Source organism: Phaenicophaeus curvirostris, chromosome 3 (assembly GCF_032191515.1).
Source record: "Phaenicophaeus curvirostris isolate KB17595 chromosome 3, BPBGC_Pcur_1.0, whole genome shotgun sequence".
NCBI classification, from domain to species: Eukaryota; Metazoa; Chordata; class Aves; order Cuculiformes; family Cuculidae; genus Phaenicophaeus; species Phaenicophaeus curvirostris.
The window spans coordinates 7,408,133-7,423,028 of NC_091394.1; the positions used below are offsets into that span (position 1 = coordinate 7,408,133).

General features: G+C 39.8%; 1 protein-coding gene across 1 annotated transcript in view; it reads left to right on the forward strand.

The window, feature by feature from the left end:
- Window positions 1-285: 285 nt before the first annotated feature.
- AHRR (aryl hydrocarbon receptor repressor) overlaps window positions 286-14,896 on the forward strand; it is a 69,282-nt gene continuing 54,671 nt past the window's right edge. Inside the window, exons 1-2 of the mRNA XM_069853037.1 lie at window positions 286-352; window positions 8,439-8,620. Coding sequence (XP_069709138.1) covers window positions 291-352; window positions 8,439-8,620 — 244 coding nt within the window. The 5' untranslated portion in view covers window positions 286-290. The remainder of the gene's footprint in view (window positions 353-8,438; window positions 8,621-14,896) is intronic.

Here is a 14,896-nt window from a genome sequence, read left to right on the forward strand (position 1 = left end):
GTATTTTATACCCGTTTTTATACCATGTATAGTATGCTTAATTAGAAAAAATGAAAATTGAATATAAACATCAATATTCTAATAATATTAGGGTAGGAAATTGGAAAAAGCCTTAAGCTTCTATCTTAACTAATGCCACTGTGCTTTCTAGTGTTGTTGAATGCCACACTCAAGGAACAAGCATTTTCCTTATTTGTACTTTCTCGGTGCTGTCATTTTGTACCACAGTATGAAACACAGAAACCTCTAAATTAAGAAAGCTATTCCTTTTGTTTTTCAGCATCAAAACAATGATTCCTCCGGGGGAATGCCTATATGCTGGGAGGAAAAGGAGGAAACCCATTCAGAAACAGTTAAGTATCATATTCATAGAATCATAGAGTCATATCATTACAGAATGATTTGGGTTGGAAGGGGCCTTGAAGTCCATCTAGTTCAAACTCCCCTGCCATGGGCAGTGACATCTTCCATTAGATTAGATTGCTCAAAGCCCCAGATAACCTGGACTTCAATGCTTATAGGGATGGGGCATCCACAACTTCTCTGGGCAACCTCTTCCAGTGCTTCCGCCCCAATAGTGTAGAGTACATTCCTTATATCTAATCTAAATCTACCTTCTTTCAGCTTGAAACCATTAATTGTTGTCCTATCACTACATGCCCTTGTAAAATGTCCCTCCAGGTTTATTGCAGGCCCCCTTTAGGTACTGGAAGGCTGCTGTAAGGTTTCCCTGGAGCCTACTCTTCTCCAGGCTGAGCAACGCCAACTCTTTCAGCCTGTCTATCCTGTTCTTCAGGAGGCATCTCCTTTTGATTGTACACACTAGAAATGAAGTAGAAGCAGGATTCCCTTCCTCCCATGGTCTGCTGACACAGGAGAGACCTAATCTCTTTCTCTGCAGTGAGAAACTTTGTTGGGAGGCTGGCTCTTCATGGTGAAGACTAGCTCTAGAAAGGATGCTAAACATTGGTCAAACCATCTTTATCCACCCCTAGGTGTCCCAGGAGGAGGCCAGTGGTGGTTGTGGGGTGTGTTACTGTCCTGAGGAGCAGAGAGGGATAGCACTTTTTCATAGGCAGAATCTACCAGTGGACTAAATGTCAGCGGGACAATGGGTGGGAGGGGTGGTTGAAACCTCGGTGCTTCTGTGTTCCCCAGCACGTATTCAAGGAGCTTTTGGAGAAGCTGTATGTCAAGAGGCACCGGCGCGCTGGCATTGTGCTCCCCCCTTCCCCTTTCCTTGGCTTAGACTTGCTTGGAGCATCTCTAAGTCCAAAATGTATGAGCCTGGAAAGTGGGTCAGTTCAGCCAACTGAAAAAGCAGACTGGTGACTCACTTTTTGCATAAAGAGCGCATAATTTTCAAACCAGTACTTACTATGGGATCGCTTTCATTAGGAGAAAAATAGGAGAAGAGTTGTATGCATAAAGGCAAAGCAGAAAGAGAAAAAAAGCAATGGGAAACGGAAGGAAAAGAGATTGTTATCGCTTAAATATAAAATGATTTCCAGATGTAATAAACCACACTGTGAAATGAAGGTTTTTAATATAATCATCCCACGTCTTCTGTGTTACACTTGATTATATGGTTATGAAACACGTTTTTACTGTGTTAAAATTATGAGCAAGCACTTGTGGCCTTCACAGACAATTTAAGGATGAGAAGGTAACTAAAATAGATTTCCCTATTTTCAGTTGTTCAGAACTTCTAAAAATAACCCACTTGGCTTAAAATTGTATATATTGGTCTAAAGTCAAAGGGGAGTTTTTCTGAATGTTTCAGTGAAATCTGCTGATTTGGTTTGGACTTTGGAGAGTATTCGCACATGAACCACTTGTTCCTACTTAAAAATATATATTCCTTTTAGTGTAAGATGTATCGCTGGTGACAATTTCAGTAGACAAAGATAATGACATAAGAAAATTATTCTTCCTGCAAACCCCAAGTGTTAAAGCCAAAATGTATGTAACTTTTCTACACTACTGTTCAAGTATTGATGTGGATATTTAACTTTAAAACTGCATGAACTAGCGAACCTATCCACTACATGAAATTACCTCTGTGCAGAACTGTTTGTGAGGAAAGAAGGAGAGTTACAGTTGCTTTGAGAAACATTAAGCCTTGTGTTTGGAGCACATGTACTAGCTAGACGAACTCTCAAAGAGGACTTCTAGATAAATACAGTGGCTAAGAAAACCACTTCTAACAAAGGATGTAAACACCCTCAAGAGCCTTTTATGAAACTCTGGCTTTATCAAAACCGAAGGCAAATTCTCACTGAATTAGATGGAGCCAAGTTTTCACCCTGTAAATCATCGCCAGTAATGCTACCTTGAAAATAACTTTGCTATGAGACTGCCGTACAGGTACCTGAGCATGAGCTCATCCAGCCACTACATACATGATTTTGATCAAGAAATTTGGTTTTGGCTTAAGCAAAAGGAAATAATTTGCTTTGGATTATTAAATCACTGAGCTCCCTCACCAGAGACAGTGCTCTGTTTTCTGTGGTTTGTTACTTATCGCTTGCTGAGGATGATTTCGCAGTTCCTAGCAACACTGTTTTCTCGCTCAAACGTTGTCTGTTTGTGGCCTTGGTGTCTGGTCAGCCTTTCCTGTGCTCATTCCCTCACTCAGGGACTTCCTAACTCTGATCTAAAGAGGTTCTGAATAATCAAGACAGAGTTTCTTTCTTGGTCTCTCTACTTCAGTCCTGCAGGCTTTACTGACATTTCAGTATTCCAAGGTATCCTTACTGTCATGTTGCCTCAAGTCATTAATCTTGGATTTAGAAGGGTAGACTTAACATAATTAATTGAACAGTATATTTAACTGTGTTTTTGATCCACGCCATACCACTTTTGTCACTTTTTTTATCTTATTGGATAGCATAGCAAATTTTCCTCCTTGAACTTAGAATCATAGAATCATAGAATAACCAGGTTGGAAGAGACCCACCGGATCATCGAGTCCAACCATTCCTATCAAACACTAAACTTGTTCTACTAACTTGTTCTGCTTTTCCCCCAGTCGTTCTGATAATGTGCCATGGTAGATGCTACCACATATCCCTGAATCCTGTGTTCAGTTCTGGGCCCCTCACCACAAGAAGGATGTTGAGGCTCTGGAGCGAGTCCAGAGAAGAGCAATGAAGCTGGGGAAGGGGCTGGAGAACAGGCCTTATGAGGAGCGGCTGAGAGAGCTGGGGGTGTTTAGCCTGGAGAAGAGGAGGTTGAGGGGAGACCTCATTGCTCTCTCCAACTACCTGAAAGGAGGTTGTGGAGAGGAGGGAGCTGGGCTCTTCTCCCAAGTGACAGGGGACAGGACGAGAGGGAATGGCCTCAAGCTCCACCAGGGGAGGTTTAGGCTGGACATTAGGAAAAAAAATTCTCACAGAAAGGGTCATTGGGCACTGGCAGAGGCTGCCTAGGGAGGTGGTTGAGTCACCTTCCCTGGAGGTGTTTAAGGCACGGGTGGACGAAGTGCTAAGGGGCATGGTTTAGTGTTTGATAGGAATGGTTGGACTCGATGATCCAGTGGGTCTCTTCCAACCTGGTGATTCTATGATTCTATATTCTGGGATAGGTACTTATTCAGTTGAAAAAACTAGTTTTTCACAGGAAAAAAAGTTGATGGGAATTCTTTGACCAGTCCTAATAATGATTCCTCTCTTTTTTTCCACTTACACCCTCTAGAAACTAGTAACTTTCTCTGGACAAAGGGATGAGCAAGCTCAGGTGTCAGTCTAATCAGGATACTTGGATTTTTGTAGGGATTAATGGATTAGTCCTTTTGAGGGCCAGGATTCAAAGGACAGAGGAGCAGTTTTCCCCTTTGTAGAACAACTGGGACATTCATGCCTGCCCACGCTCAGTGCATCCCAGGAGGCCAACTCTCTGCCTCTCTGCCAGCTTTCTGTGATCAGGCTGTCAAGCCAGGTAGTGATCCTGCAGCTGCCTTTTAACTCAGGATGTCACAGAATATTGCTCACTAGTTCCATGTTTTTTCAGGCACAGAAATTCTACTCTGACATAGTTGTACAGAAGCGATGAAAATATATTAAGAAGCTCCATGGGAGAATGCAGAGGTCCACAAGACTGTGGAATAACGTGTGGGAAAATTCGTTTTACCGAAACCACCTAGTATGTTCCAGTCATCTTTCCTACACAGAACTAGGAGAGACTATCTTTATCAGGCTGCCATTCTTCAAACAATGCATCAGGTTCAAATTCTGCTTTTATACTCGAAAAGGAATTAAACCCTCTAGCTGTTCTCCTTTTGCCCCAGAAAGCTTCAAAACAAGCCCTGTTAAATGTGGTCTATGCTAAAGAATTCTGGCTTTTATGGAACCAATTCAAACACCTGGACCTCAGACTGAAAAATTTCCATCAGATACGCTTTTCAGCCAGAAAACTGGAGTTTTGACTAAAGGAAATATTTTCTATCAAGTGTTTGTTTCCTGTGGAAATCTAACGTTTTGCTGGTAATTCAAGCAGGTGAAAACTAGAGAGATCTTGTTTTTAACCTCAAACTAAAGTCACTGTGCTGAAATTAATACTTACACTAGAAATGCTAAAGCAACACTTCAGGACAGTTACCATTTGAGAGTTTCAGTCACTTCTTAGTCTCAAACCCTGCCATCCTGTAAAATTCTTTCTCTCCACATAATATTTCTTGTAATGTTTTACAGCTCTTTAAAGGCAAGCTACAGCTGTCCTAGCTCTGGGTGTATCTGTAACTGCTCCAAACTGCCCACTTCAGCCAGAACCACACCAGTGCCAGGGTAAACAGAGACCTCAGGAGGTGCCGCTCACTTGCTTCTTAGTTCATATTTTAAGGCCCTCTGTGGCATAGCCCTTCCTCTTAGTTGGCATCCCACTAGCTCACCTCTCACCTGCTCTACCAGCACTTTGTCTTCTCAGCTGTTAGTTCTGAATTCACCTTGCCTTGCTGTGAAGACCCAGAAGAGGCAGAAGTGCCAAAGGGCCCCTTTTTCCCTTGCACAGCTTTTTCTCCGTTGGTCCCTTTTGCTCACAGGAGATGGTGAACATCTGCACTGGAGCTCAGCTCTGCCAGGATCCCTGTGCAATGCCCAAACACAGCTCAGTGGCTGTGGGTGCTGGTCAGTACGTTCATGATAATCATCTCACTGTTACTTTGCACTTTGCCTATCTGTTGCAACTCATGGTCTCTTCCCTTGCCCTATTAACTGAAAACTTTCCATCATAGTAAGTGATTAGATTTTTCTCAGTTTACGTCATCTGCTGGTTTAACACTTGGGCATACTTTAAAAACTTAGTCAGAGTGAACTTTTCGTTGACAGGGTAGGGCTCCCGCAGAGGGCAGCGAACAGCAGACAGAGCTGTAGCTGCAGGAAATTCCTCTGCGAGCTCACCAAACTAGTTTATGCTAGTGGCGGTCTGTGTCATGGGCGCACTGAATCACTGAAACGCAAACGGTTCAATGCCTCAAGTACCACCGAAACAGAAACTTTTCGCTGCACCAGCTCCCACACTCAGTTCCGACCAAACGGGGAGTGATATAGGTCGTGTACAGGTATAAATGCATGGTACTGCAGAGCAGAGTTTGAACTGTTTGACAATGTGAAGAGGGAAGTGCCAGCTTGATTGCTTTAATTAGATGGGCTACTTTGATGTAGTAGTGTTGCATGAAAAGCAGAGTAAAAAAACCTATCCTATAGTGAGTGCTGCATCTCTGTTTAGACCTGATTCACACAGTTTAAGAATCCCAGGTTTAATGCAAACACAGCAAGCACCATCTCCTTTCAGCTCAAAACAGAGGATAGAATTCCCATTTGCCTCAAAACTGCCTGATGAAGAATTTCCCTGCGTGCCCTTTTCTGCAACTTGCATTGTTTTCAATCCCATCCACTTGGCACCTAATTACCATTTACATCAAACCCCTGTTTGTTTGGATTCACTGCCTTACTGAATCATTTCCTTGAGTTTTCAAGAAGCCTCTGTCCTGAACTTTCTTGGTAGTCTTTTTACACCATTCCTTGCGATCTCCAGAAAACTTTCCTTTTACTCAAGTACAACTGCAGTCCCCATAATTGCCTCAAACCATACCTCACTGGCATAAAGCAGCCACTATTTTACATGGTAAATAGGCTTGAATATTTTCTGTTTCTATTCCATGTTAGTCTTGACAATACTTATCCCGTGAACTCATCAGTCTAAACTTCCTTTTTGTAATTATTTTTTTTCCTTCCTTGCTTCAGCTGTGTTGTCAGGTATAAAGAGCAATTAGTAGAAGCATATTTTCTTTAGCATCTACTGAGATATAAGCTATTTCCACAAAATTACTGCTCTCCGCAGTTCAGATATCCTTTTGGTGTCACAGTGAGGATGGCTGACCTTCAAGGTTTACTTCCAAGAAAATTGCTGTCCAATATGTGCAGGCTTTTCTGAAAAACAGCTAACTGGAAAAGCGAAAAGAAGCTATTAATTCATTGTTGATTGCATTGTTTGTTGAATATTTGCTCCTTCTAATAGAGAAAAGTTATTGATACGTCCCAATCATCAAAATCTCCCCCATGTCTTTGAAAGCAACTCATTGCATTATCAAAGCACCACATACCAGTTCAGTTCTCCTAATTTTGAAAGAAAAAGCAGTTTTATGTTTTCACTGACAGCACCTTAAATATTTTTTCATTCATTCTGTCCATCATTATTGTCCTGTTAAAAAGAACTGAAGGATTTTCAAAATATCAATGAATTTTTGATAACTGATTAGGTTTAAGAGTTTTTCAGTTAGCAGCAAAGTCAGCAGTCCCATATACAAAATACTGATCTTTCTTTTACTAACTATCAGGCACAACATTGTGTTCTTTTACTCATATTTACAATGATAAATGTAGATCGCTCTTATAAGATGAGACAACACTAATGTTGAAATTTAACCATTTAACCACCTCGTAAAATATTAATGCTCAAAAGTAAAATTATGATTGAAAAATTCAGTAAATTAGTGCAGTAATGCAGTAATAAAGTGCTACAAATAACTAGTTTTACTCTGATTTTCCACTGGAGCACCACATAAACTATTCAAGATTAGAATCTTTGCCTTTAGTTAGGTGAAAGTGGAAACTGTTAGCACACCTGTGTTTTCCTTGCCTACCATTTCCCATTCTTGAGTATTTTCCCATCTTTTCTTTCTTGATTTTTCTCTCAGTGTCTCTTATTCTGGAGAAGTCGCCTCAGGAGGTATGTGGCTATGTGCTACAGTAAGAACTTGAATATGGGCACTACAAAAGCAAGTGGAGGACCAGCAGACACAGCACCAAGTCTGCTGGGAGGTGCTAGCTCAGCTATGGCACTGGGCTACTGTACTTCTTCTGAGACTGTGTATCCGTGTCATTTATGGCTCCAGTGGCCTGTGGCTCATTCCTGGGTAATGCACCTGACTGCTCTTGGGTCCAGTGATGGCTGTCAGCTGGAGACAATCACCTTGAACTTAGCACTCAGGTCTTCTTGCTCAAGCAACAAGTCTGTGCTTCAGCACTGACCAGCCCTTGCTGTCATGCTGGAAACCAGATTTCCATGTGTGTGAGTGCACCATCTTTTCCTTTTCTTCCTCTTGACAACAGCATCTTAGATGTTTTGTGAGAAAAATGTCAGCAGACACCCCAAAACATCCTCATTTGTGATGTATTTCATCTTACTGCATTTTCTCAATGGCTTTTTCCCGTTCACTGCATGAGAAAGGACACAAAACAGGGATGGACCATGAGTGTTTAGCTTAAAAATCTGAGTAACATTTGTCTTTATGTTTTGGAAGGAATATGAGCGTAATTAAGAGGGAAACTGTGTTCTTATCTTTGCTGTTACTGAGGCAGGCAGGTAATTGTGAGAATGTTCACAGAATTTTTAAGCTTGAGAAAAGAATGTCTTTTCACCTTTCATCCCATATTTTTAAAAATTATGTCTAAAACAGGCTCTTTCCTTAATTATCTCCTGACCCACAGGTTAACTTTGAATCATTAAATGGAGGGCACTAAGGTTCTTTGAATGAATACAGTGGATATTGAATGGGTTCATGCATTAGTCATGGTAATTTTTCCTCTGCTCTTCTGACCATGATTTGTACAGTATAGATGAGAAATCGTTTGTACTGCTGTTCACTAGAGGATGAAGATGCTACCCATTCCCCTAAGGTGAGAAGGTCCCGAGTGAGAGATACCACTTCTTTGTCTGTTTTTCACTGAGAAAATGTGAAACAAGAGGCCAATGTCCATGTCTTTGTCCTATGGCAAATGCAGAATGGTAAATCTCTTTTTTTTGGCAGGGGACAGAAACGGTAAAGATTTTCATTGAAACTAGGTTAAACATGCCAACTAATTGCAGACAACATCTCGCTCTCCGGTTGTGCTATCTGGAGGTAAAACAGGTAATTGAAAATGTGTTCTCCTCCACAGAAGGCCTGCAGTTGGGAATGAAAAATCAAATCCTTCGAAGAGACACAGGGACCGTCTGAATGCAGAACTGGACCACCTGGCCAGCCTCCTGCCTTTTCCACCTGACATCATATCAAAGCTGGACAAACTTTCTGTCTTGCGCCTTAGCGTCAGCTATCTCCGAGTCAAAAGTTTCTTTCAAGGTAGGTCTCTCTAAGATATCAATATCGTATTAAAGTCTCCTTTTAATTTATTGCTACTTTATACTTATCATGAGTAAAATGAACATGTAGTATTATATTTGTAAAGTAAGAAAAAAGATCTGATTTCTACTATTAAACTTATTTTGTGTGTGTGATATTGTGTTGGAAATTTTGTGCATTTCTTCCTATGCTATTTGTGTCTTTCTCATCAAATAATGGGATAACCCCCGCCCCTTCCTCAACAGGCTTTAGGAAACTGGAAAACATGATTGTAAATTCCCTAAACTAGCTTGAGGCAGATGTAATACCCTTAGTTACTTTAACTCCCTTTTTGAAGCTATCATTGTGTGTGTTTGCAATGTCTGTTTAAACACAATGTGAAAGTTAGTAAATACCATATTACCTGTGTTTGCTGTGTGCCAGGAGGAAATAGGCTTGCTTGAGAGGCCAAAAAGATCACTTTCTGTAAGGATAAGTGAGATCTGAAGTTTAAAGTGTTGACTAAAGGTGTGCTAGACTATGCTTTGGTTTTGTAGCTGTCTGGCATACTGCACAATGAAAGCAAAACATGTACATTCAGATACACATAACAAGAATTCTTCCAGATTTGCAGACAGTTATAGTTTCTTCTGTTGCTGAAGAGTTCACAAGAGCAAAGTCTGGATCAAGGATTTAACAAATACAATCCTCTTTAGTGTCATTTAAAAAAAAAAAAAAGAAAAAAAATGCCTATTTGAAGGATTATAATTGACCAAAACTTATAGGTAGACAGTAAAGATTTTTTAGTGGACAATTTTTTCCCTTTACTGCTTTTTACTACTCCTTCCCGTTACTATTCTTTATTATAAACAGCGTATAAAAAGCAGTCCTATTTTTTTGTTTGTTTGTTTGTTTGTTTTGAATGAAGAATGATACCTACTGGTTGGTTTCTTGCTTTTCAAAATATATTTTGGTATAAAAGAAATGCCAGATTTTGAAGAGGCTTTGGCAGACTGCAGGGCATTTTACAAGCTGATACCACATTGCAGATGGTGATGTTACGGATAGCAGGAGCCTCCCATGTCAACTGTGGCAGCTGGCTGCCCAGCCTCCAGCATCCTGCAGTTTACAGAGTGGCTGCCTTTCCCTTTGAACACATACCTGAGTCTTATGGTCTCTTCCTCTGAGCATTATTCTTGTTTCCCGTGGATTTACAAGCAATAAGATGTCTTCAGCTGTCTTTACTACTCTTCTGCTGGATTTTGTTAAGATCCATTGTCTCCTTTTTATAAAACGATGGGATAAAAGGAAAACAAGTAAAGCCAGACTTCATTACTCTGAAATGTTCCATGTTTTGAGAGATTTCATTTAATTTAATCCCCAAATTACCTAATTGAGCACATAGTTTGTGTTCCCTTCATTCTTATTTTTAAATGTTTACATCATGAAACTAAGGCTACAGAAAGCATTGTTTATAGCAAAGGAAGGAAACTGCATGCTGTTTGAAGGCAAGAGACCAGGCTGGAGCTTCAAAAGGGTGGAGTGGAGGAGAGGTGAGGCATGGAAACAGAACTGGGTGAGGAATAGGTGCTGACATTTGGGCAAGAACAGTAGCCGCAGCCTCAGCCTCATGGCACGTCAGAATCCACTTCCTTGTAGCTGTGGAAAAGCGGGCAAAATCTGAGGTTCTTTTTGACCAAAAACTTTAGCAGGAAGTCACCTAAAAAAAGCAGAAAAAACCCAACAAAAATGCATCCCAGTGTTTCAATCTTTGTTGTGATGAAATAGGACAAAAGAGCAGAAATGGCTTGGTTTTGGCTTTTTTAATCAAAGGATGATACTGAGCAGTGAGATGTTATAAACACTGTGAGGACAGAGAACAGACAAGTGGCATACAGAGATGTTAGGAAATCTGTTAAAATAAAATGTATCTGGAAAAACTGACCTAGTAAATCTGTACTAATTCACTCACGGAAAATTAATCCAAAGTAACTGGTGTTCAATAGAAGAAAGAAACCTGAAAAAGAGAATGTAAAAACAATAATCAAAGAGGGACAGTGGTCAGCAAATTGTTCTATGCTTGTAATACGATATGTTGACATAAACAAGAAAGCCAAGTGTGGATTTTGGTCTGTTTGCCCAGAGGCAGCATGTCACTACACAGGAAGGTTATAATCCCTCTCTGCATGAGACCAGCATGATTCCATCTGGAATACAGCTTTCTGTTGTGGGCATCTCCTGGTCACAAGGGCATTAGTACACATTGAGGAGTTTGGAATAAACACAGGCAAAAAGCGGCTATGGCCTATAAAGTAGGATGGTCTGAAAAAAAAAAAAGAGTGAAATTAGCTTGAATATGTACAATTCATGTGCTTCGGCTGTTTGTCTTCATGGGAGAGGACAGGAAGGGAAGGAATTGCTTAGGATATTTTAGAGTGGCACACTGGAGGACCAGAGGGACGATGATGAGTAAGCTGAAATTTGGCTTTAATATCAAGTGAAATATGTCTGTAACGAGTTCTGTTCAGATATCCAGTATTCTTAAATCTGATACAGTGGAGATTTGAGGCATTAAAATTTGTAATGTGTGACACACAGACATGTGCATCTTTTGTTTAAAATACTGTTCTGTGATTTTTATGGAGGTTAAGCTCAAATTTCGTGCTTTTAGATACTGTGAGTAAGAATGCTGTTTACATTTTTTTAAAAAACGTGAAAACTTTTTTGACTTTTTTTTTTGTTCAGCAATTCCCATGACAATTATAATTATGCACCCTCAACACTCTTTGTGGTTTCTAGACATACTCATTTACTTACCACTAGGTGTCCTTTCAGTAGCTGCTCTACGGTATTCAGTGTGTAGCACAAATGTATTTATAAAGACGAGTAGACGATCAAAGGACACGGAGTGACTTCACCATTTTCATTTCAAGTATGAGAATGGTTTTGCAGAAAATTAGGTATTACAGGATAAAGAATATTCATCCCTCTTTGGCGATCGTTACAGGTTGGCACCTTGAAGCATATGGTCGTTCCTCTTAGTTAAGTTGCTTAAGCAAAGGCCTGGCTCTTGTCTAAAATTTAGATCTGGTTATTGAAACTGATTTTTCTACTATTTGATTTAACAGTCACTATGGTGGATTCCCTCTCTCATTCTTAGAAATGTTTTCTTTGGGCTTCAGAACAATTCTGTCTGCTTGGCTTACAGTCCTCCTATCTCTGTTATCAGTTGGGGGTGGCTCTATTAATAGCCTCGCTCCCCTCAGGCTATATGCATTTAGTCATTTTGTATTTTCCCAATAAGCACTTTGAAATGGCTTGCAGCAGTAACCTTCTAGTCTCACCAGATTTCTTGTCCAAAGCAGCATGAATCTGAGCCAGTGCTTAGACAGAAATGTCAACTGCTACGGGAAGCTGTGCCGGTCATTTGGCCCTGAAAAAATTTGCCTTGGGTGGGGCTCCTGTGAGAATGGAGTGGTACTTAGTGTCTGTGACCACTTGAGCTTGCTGGGCCTCTGTCTTGGCCATATTCCATTTTGGTTAATTGTAGTCTGCCTTCCTTTACCACTCTTGACAATACATCCTTTAGTACCTCTTATTTCTCAGTTTTTCCACTGGCGGAAAAATGGTGGTCTCATTCCACTTCAAAATCACCTCCCTTTTGTTGATGGTTTAAATTGGTCACTTCTCATATAGGCATTAATTTTGTAAATTAATGTTAAAAGAATAGCACCTTCTTGTAGCATCTCAGATCCTTTCCAAAAGACAACTTTAACTCAAGCTTCCTAGTGCCCATAAGGAAAATACAACAATTTAGATGGACCAAAACAGTTACAACTAGGGCTTAAAGCTTATTCTCTTTCAGTTCTTAACGTAAGAACTTTTCTCAGATTATGGTTTCTTTAGTCATCTTGGACCCTTTCCAACAAGATTCTTCAGTTTTCTTACGAAAACATTGTGAGACATTAGGAATGGCTTCTTTAAAGTTATGAAGACATGGAATATGTGTTGCTTTTTTCCCAACCACGTGTCCAGTTGTAGAAGGTAATTTATGTGGTGTAACATGGCAAAACATCCTTGATACATCTAATTTCTGCTTCTTTTTTTACTACCTTTAAGTCTTTACAAACAGGTTGGGTGTTATATGATTGGTGCAAAAATAATTGCAGTTTTTGTCAGTGTAAGCTGTGGTGCTTACTTTGGATTAAACTTTTATTCAACTACGCTTATGTAGTATACCATTTCAAAGTGTGAAATTAGCCCTATTTATTTATGCTACTGTTTTTTTTTTCCCTGTTTCTTTTTTACATTATGCTGTCAAATTAAAGATGGAAAAACCTCAGATTTGAGTGATTTTGTTGTATGAGTTCAAAAGGGGACATAAAGCAGCAGAAACTGCTAGCAGTATCAACCAAATATTTGGCCAGAGAACCATCAATATATGTACAGCTCAACATTGGTTCCAAAAATTTTGTAACAGAAATGAGAGCTTTGTATATGAGAAGGGTCATGGATGTCCTTCTGACCACAACAGACTGAGCACCATCATTGAAGTGGACCCACAAAAAACAACTGGAGAGGCTGCAGAAGAATTAAACATTGACCGTTCAATATTTGTGTGACATTTGCACTAAGTTAGAAAATAAAAAAAGCTCCTCAATTGGGTGTTGCGTGTGCTGAATGAAAATTAAAAAATTGCCATTACAAAGTCTGCTCCACATTTCTTTTGTGCAATAAAAATGATCAGTTTATTGATCACATTGTGACAAAAATTGTATTTTATATGACAACTGATCTCGTTCCATGCAGTGGCTGGACCAAGGGAAAGCACCAGAACATTTTCTTAAACCGAAACTGCATCGAAAGAAGGTTATGGTTATGCTGACCACAGTTTGGTGGTCAGCAAGTAGAATCATCCACCACAACTTCTTGAATCCTGGCAGAGAAGCACTGTCAGGAAACAGACAAAATGCACCAAAACCTGCAGTGTTTAGGTCCAACATTGGTCAATTGAAAAGCACTAATTCTACTCCATGACAACAACGATGCTTTGCAAATGACTCTGAAGAAACTGCACAAACTGGACTATGGAACTCTACCTCACTCAACTGACTCACCAGACCTCTCTCCTACTGATTTCAAGCATCTTGACAACTTCTTGCAAGAGAAGGTTTTCCATAATGAAGCAGCAGCTCAAAATGCCTGAAGAATTCAGTTCCAGGACTCCAGAATTGTATGCTACTGGAATTTACAGATTATTTCTTGTTTGCAGAAATGCATTGTTTCTAATGATTCTTATTTCTATTAATAAAATTTTATTCTAAGCTGAGATATATTGCTTTAAACTCAATGAGTAAAAATGCCAATTATTTCTGCACCAACCTACAATTTTATCGAGCATTTCTCTAGGGAAGCTCAGCTTCACCTTTCTAGTAGTCTTTGGTTCCCTCTTTCCAAGCTTTCCAAAGATAAGCTCTGCATTTGTTCTCTTCTAGTCTTTCAAAATCTCCCTTTTCTAACATGATTCCTCATAGAGTAATAGGTAATAGCTCTAAGTATTCTTCAGCTCACTTCAGGTTATATTGCAATGAGTTTCATCAGACACAGATAACTTGGAAATATTAAACTCATCTGAGTATCTGCGGTGCTAGCCTTGTTGCTGGTGTTCAGTAGAATTATCTGTTTGATCCTAGCTGATGGAAGCAAGAAGAGGCAATAAACAAGCCTTTTTTTTATAGCTCCCCTTCTGCTGAGTAGCAGAAGACAGTTTTCACGAACTTATATAGTTAAGGGACTTCCAGCATACTTTTTATAGCCTTCCCTTTCTTGCTACATCTTATTTTGCACATCAGATTTTCTTTTCTTCCTTCTTATGCACTTGTGCTTTATTTTATTCACTTTTAAAAATACCTATTTTTTTGTGAGCTTCCAGTCATTGAAAAAAATCAGTATTTTGGTAAGATGATCTCTTATATTTCCCACTCTTCACTGCCACTGAGATGGTTTACTCTTATCTCCTACATTTTACTTTGTTGAAAGAATGCCCAGCTCTTCTCTTAGGTATCTGTCCTCTGAGATTTTACCTTCCAGTTCTCCAAGTGTACTGAAGTCTCACTTCTTTAGGTCCAATGTCTTCACATTGCTATGCCTTGGATTGCTGCTGCTGGAAGAACCATTGTTTCCAGAATTTCCTGGTTGCTTTCACCAAGCTGCCCTCTCTCCTTGTAAATAATTTCTCCCCCTCAATTATTTCGCTTTTCTATATTTATTTTTTCAGTTCTGGCAGGTTAGTATACA